The 5810-nt window shown below is 35.6% G+C and overlaps 1 protein-coding gene across 1 annotated transcript; it reads left to right on the forward strand.

Moving 5' to 3' along the window:
• Window positions 1-401: 401 nt before the first annotated feature.
• si:dkey-90l8.3 (LIM domain transcription factor LMO4-B) lies at window positions 402-5587 on the forward strand. The gene is made up of 5 exons (XM_051116267.1): window positions 402-693; window positions 1607-1829; window positions 3952-4048; window positions 4658-4807; window positions 5322-5587. Exons 2-5 carry the CDS (start codon window positions 1615-1617, stop codon window positions 5328-5330), a joined length of 471 nt encoding a protein of 156 aa, XP_050972224.1. The 5' UTR covers window positions 402-693; window positions 1607-1614; the 3' UTR covers window positions 5331-5587.
• Window positions 5588-5810: the final 223 nt, after the last annotated feature.

Raw genomic sequence — 5810 nt, forward strand, 5'->3', positions numbered from 1 at the left:
CTTGGAAACGAACGGTTTCAAAGAATCGCTTGCGTCTGCATTTTCAAAATGAGTTCTTCAACTTTAGTTGCATGTGAATTTGTCCTTAAGGAAAATAAATATGCGCACAGCTTGTAATGTAACGTTTACTTAAGTACAGTGTTACTTCATAAATATCTAATATAAATTTAATTTGAGAATAAAGATTGATTATCCGTTTTAAGTTATAGTTGGGTTTATATTTTTATAAATAAATTTAATATTAAAATATTTAAAATGCGTGACAACACATATTTATTAGACTAATATTGATTATTATGTTACAAGCCACGCCCCGACATGATCAAACCTATCAAGGTGAAGTGTGCAGCTCTGTTGCGTCACACCAATGATAAAAAAGACCCGCGATGCTTCAGTCAGTGAGCGGCTTCACTCGGAGCTCGTGTGTCTGATGAAACATCTCACGGAATAAACTGACGTTCGAGTCCACGCTCTCGAGGTGTTCTTTAGGAGCGCTGCGCAATGCAACGGAACCAGTAATTCACCAGCGGCTCATTCACTGCCCAGCAAAGCGACGTTAATTAAATCGCATGGCCGGTTTCTGTACAATGTGGGCGTAAAGAGTAGGACAGTCATAAGAGAGCGAGGTCTTGTGGTGGATAACTTCAACTTTATACAGTGTAACAACTCACTGGAGTATCGGAGCTCTTCAAGGTGAGTCGAATTCTGTACGTTTATATATGCGAAATCTGAGTGGGTTTGTCAGTTGAAATAGAAGTTTCAGTGTACGAGCTGAGAATTTAAAGCTTAAAATACACCGTGGATGCATGAAGACATGCTCTTTATTGTGATTCTTCTGCTTTTGTGTTAGGTGAAATAAATGTCAAATATTCTTACAGGTTAGAGTTATTCTAGACAAATAAAATATATATTAACAAAAGTGAATTTATATACATAGAAAGCATATTAAATGCAACTTTTTACTTCAATTTTTGAAATAACTTTTGTGAAGTTAAATTTTAAAATAGGGGTCAAATAGTGTAAATATGATGTTAATATGATATGTAAATATGAGACAAAATATATATTAGGGTAAAAATGAATTAGTGTTCAGTACAGTTTACTTATGCTAGTACACACCAGTTTAGACTTTGTCTGCTTGTTGAAGTTTTCTATTGCTTGCTTATGTTTTACCAAAAGACCTTATATTGGGGTTTTAGATGCACAAAGTTTTAAATAAGACATTTATTTATAAATCATGAACTTTGTGTTCACCATTACTTTATGTATCTTATATAAAATTTGTCATATATCTCAATGTTTACCAGTATTGCATCAGTGTGTGTTAGGATGCACTTGATGAATTGTCAAATTAGTTTCACAGCTAATAAATACTCATTTACCCGAGGTACTGCAAAGTTTCAGAACTTATATTTAGGAAAAATTGTGAGAGCTATGTCCCCTTCATTGCCTCCATCAACCTGACCTCTGCTTTTACACTGCTGTACAGTTACATCTGTCATAAAAATAATTTTAACATTGAAATCAAGTGGTTTGCATACCGTATATGATCATACATGGTTAGATTCGGGTTATACAGCTGGTCTTCTCATTTGCCTTCTTGCAGCTGTAGCTATGGTGAACAGCCAGGTTGCAGGCGGCGCGTGTGCGTCCAGGTCGTGCGCGGGCTGTGGGGGTCGCATCGCTGACCGTTTCCTGCTCTTCTCCATGGAGCGCTACTGGCACACGCGCTGCCTCAAGTGCTCGTGCTGTCAGGCTCAGCTGGGAGAGATCGGGACCACCTGCTACAGCAAAGGAGGCATGATCCTCTGCAGAACAGACTACATCAGGTCAGACACAAGCTCAAACATCAAAGAACCTCAGACCTTAGCTTGACTGTGAAAAGTGTTACAGTAGATGATTAATTAATTTCAGCATAAGTAGCTAGTTTTAACATAGTATATTTTATTTATGCATCCTCTTAAAATGGAGTTCGTAGCTCATAGGTCATGACCTTGTAAACTACATCCAGCAGTTAATCATATTAACAAAATTCATTAAACTGATGTTTAACTTATTGTAGTAAAAGTCTTTTTAATAAAACTCTTTTGCTAGAAAACTTTTTTTATTATAGTAAAAATTTTATTCTCTAAAATGGAAAAACATATTCTAAAATGTAGTCCAAACCCTGTTACTGTCTCCCAATTACAAATAATATTTTCTGAAGTTGTAACATTCATTTGGACATTTTCTAAAGCATAGTAAAAAGACAAATAATCATATCCCATTTTCTCAGTTTTCACCGAAATTGTATTGTGAGCAGTACCCTTCCACCCTGTTACCCAGTTTTTTGTAAACAAACACATTTTTTTTTAAATTTAGGATAATTTAAATGTGATTTATAGGTTTATCAATTACTACACACCAGCATTTGGTCCCCGACTAGCTGTTCCTGCTGAGTTATAGCTTGGCAAAGGCTAAATTCTCAACCCTGTTACATGTAACCCTGCTTACATTTTACCTGTTTTTTTAATGGTGAAAGTCTGGTTAATCTGTTAAAATGTGATGCTTTTTAATGATTATTGCTTAAAAAAATACAAAAAAGCAGGATTTAAACTGTTCATAAAATTAGTAACAGGGTTGAAAATATAAAAAAACACATATAAAAATAATAAAGGTAACACTTTAAAAAAAGTTTTCATTAGTTAATGTAAGTTAATGTATTAACTAACATGAACAATAAATGAATTAAACATTTATTACAGTGTGTATTAATCTTTGTCAGTGTTAGTTAATGAAAATACAGTCGTTCATTGTTTGTTCGTGTTAGTTCACAGTACATTAACTAATGTTAACAAGCTCAGTCTGTAATTTTTAATAATGCATTAGTAAATGCTGAAATGAAAGATGATGAATAATAAATGCCGTAGAAATATTGTTCATTCTTAGTTCATGTTAACTGAAGTACTTACAAACATACAAACATTTTTGTAATTGTGGTAACACTTTACAGTAAGGTTCATTAGTTAACATTAACTAACATGAACTAAGAATGAACAATACTTTATTATAGCATTTGTTAGTCTTAGTTAATGTGAACTTCAGCATTTACTTATGCATTATTAAAATCACAAGTTGTGTTTGTTTACATTAGTTAATGCACTGTGAACTAAGTTGAACTAACAATGAATGACTGTATTTCGATGAACTAACATTAACAAAGATTAATAAATGGTGAAATAAATGTATTGTTCTGTGTTCGTTCATGTTCATGACACCTTGTTGTAAAGTGTTACCGTAATTTTCACTCTACTGAAATAATTTCTAAGCACCTAATTTCACCAATCAAGTGTTGTTTGGAATTGCTTATATATTTTAAGAAATAATTTAATTGCTCAATGAACCATAAATTCTTCAGGTCGCCTGCAAGATGTACTAGCAAATTACAAATGGAAAAACTCATCTTACGCTCCTAAAATACCACACATGATATGATATAGTTTTAACAACTAGTAATGAGTGTGAAAAAGGCTTTTAACTCACGGAGCCATATTTTTTCACCTCCACATTTAGTAGTGACCACATCGGAAATCGTAATCATTATAACAAAGACGCAAGTCGATAATGAGACTGTTTGAGGCAAGAGTCTCCACAGTCATTTGCAATTCAAATAGCCTAGCCAAAGTTGTCTGAAGCTGTAGTTGTCATGCTATGCTGACAAGCATTTTGTTCTCGTCTTGATTTGCATTGGACTCATTTGCATCCACCGGGTGCTGATGATCTCTGCAGATGCATTCTCACATGCTCCCACAGAGAACATCAGAGACGCCGCATGCTGTCTTAGATGCATCACACAGCATCATTTAATGTTAAGCCTGTTGTGTCAACTCAGTGGGAGATAACACTGCTGAAGTCATATTTGAGATGTACAATGTGTTTCTTCTACTTCATTTGTGTGTTCTGTGTTTTTAGGTTGTTTGGGCACACAGGGGCTTGCAGTGCATGTGGTCAGTCCATTCCCGCCAGTGAAATGGTCATGCGGGCACAGGGCAGTGTCTACCACCTCAAGGTTGGTTACGTGAAACACAACTACGACAGCATAAAATAATAAAAAACACTGTTGTTTACTCACCTTCATGTCTTTCCACAACTGTATGACTGACTTTCGTCTTAAAACACAAAAATATGTTTTAGACATTGGACACCTTCGAGTTTCATTTGTATGGACAAAAACATCTTCTTTATGTTCCACAGATAAAAGAAAGTCATACAGGTTTGGAGTAGATGGCAGGTTTTTCATTTTTCTGGCTGTGCTTAACTTGAGTGCTATATTTAATGGGTTTCTAAATAGCAGATGTTCATTAGAGCTGAATTAAACATGTGAATCTTTATTTATTTATTTGTCATATTACAGTATGCTACATTTACTTCTCTGGGCCAAGCCTAGACGTCTCATAATAATGTTCTCCTAATGCTAACCTCGTTCCATCTCGTTCTTGTTATAAGACCTTGGCTGTACAAGGATTAACTCATTAAAAAATAATTTTAAGCAGAGAGCTAAGGCAGTTAGTTCTTTAAAAGCTAACCTGACTAGCAGCTCTGCATACTTCAGTGAAATGCATGGCTAATAAATACGCCACAGGGTTAAATTTACTTGATTTTCTCTTTTCCGTTCCAGTGCTTCTCCTGTGCAACGTGCAGAAACCAGTTGGTCCCCGGTGACCGATTCCACTATGTAAACGGCACCATATTTTGCGAACACGACCGGCCAGGAGCTTCGCTTCTTAACACACACTTGCAGAGCAACCCAGTGCTACCCGACCAGAAAGTGAGTTTACTCTTTAAGCTCATATGTGACCCTGGACCACAAAACCAGTCTTAAGTATATTTGTAGCAACAGCCAAAAACACATTATTTTTTTTTATGCCAAAAATCAAAAATGTTCCATGAAAATATTTTGTAAATTTCCTACTGTAAATATATCAAAACTTAATTTTGTAATGATTAGTAATATGCATTGCTAAGAACTTCATTTGGACAACTTTAAAGGTGATTTTCTCAATATTTAGATTTTTTTGCACCCTCAGATTCAAGATTTTCAAATAGTTGTATCTCGGTCAAATATTGTTCTATCCTAACAAACCATACGTCAATGGAAAGCGTATTTATTCATTTATACAGATGATGTATACATCTCAATTTAAAAAAATTCGACCCTCATGACTGGTTTCGTAGTCCAGGGTCACATATTACAATGTGAGTTTGGTCTTTGTCTGTAGTCGATAACTAAAGTGTTTCATAAGAGCATAAACACACAGTTTAACCAATCTTGTGTCTTGTAGGTTTGCTGAAGGACTTCCCGTCTTCTTCGCCTCTTCCTCTCTCTCTGTTTACCCTCCAGTGTCCTTCTCATCACAGCTCTTCACTAACATCCTCCAGACACTCGATGCACTTATGTTTTTACCGCCTAAATTCACAGACTTGAATGAAAAAGTCTCCTCGAGAGAGAGAGAAAGAGAAAGAGAACGAGTTTGGGCTGAGAGCGACGGAAACATTTCTTTATATCTGACTTGGTCTGAAACTGTGGTGGATTCTGCAGTACCTCTCATGGCGATTATTGTGGCTTTCTCGCCCCCTGAAAACAGAAGTGACTTCTATTTTCTCACAGGATATCCTGCCTCTCTCACATCTAACCTCAAGAGAGAGGGCCTCATCTGAAAGCAATGTATGCTTTTCGAGTCTAGATGAAACTGCGGTCACAACCTGTTTTTGTCCATAATCTGACGTATATCCGGATATTAACCAAGAAAAAAAATACATGCAGAATTGAT

The sequence above is a fragment of the Labeo rohita genome, chromosome 8 (assembly GCF_022985175.1).
Source record: "Labeo rohita strain BAU-BD-2019 chromosome 8, IGBB_LRoh.1.0, whole genome shotgun sequence".
In the NCBI taxonomy this organism is placed as follows: domain Eukaryota; kingdom Metazoa; phylum Chordata; class Actinopteri; order Cypriniformes; family Cyprinidae; genus Labeo; species Labeo rohita.

Bases quoted from the DNA above. Each gene is read 5' to 3' on its own strand.
- si:dkey-90l8.3 (XM_051116267.1), top strand. From the start codon at position 1,615: ATGGTGAACAGCCAGGTTGCAGGCGGCGCGTGTGCGTCCAGGTCGTGC. The intron at 1,830-3,951 runs GTCAGACACAAG...CTGTGTTTTTAG, and splicing joins TGCAGAACAGACTACATCAG to GTTGTTTGGGCACACAGGGG. The intron at 4,049-4,657 runs GTTGGTTACGTG...TTTCCGTTCCAG, and splicing joins GCAGTGTCTACCACCTCAAG to TGCTTCTCCTGTGCAACGTG.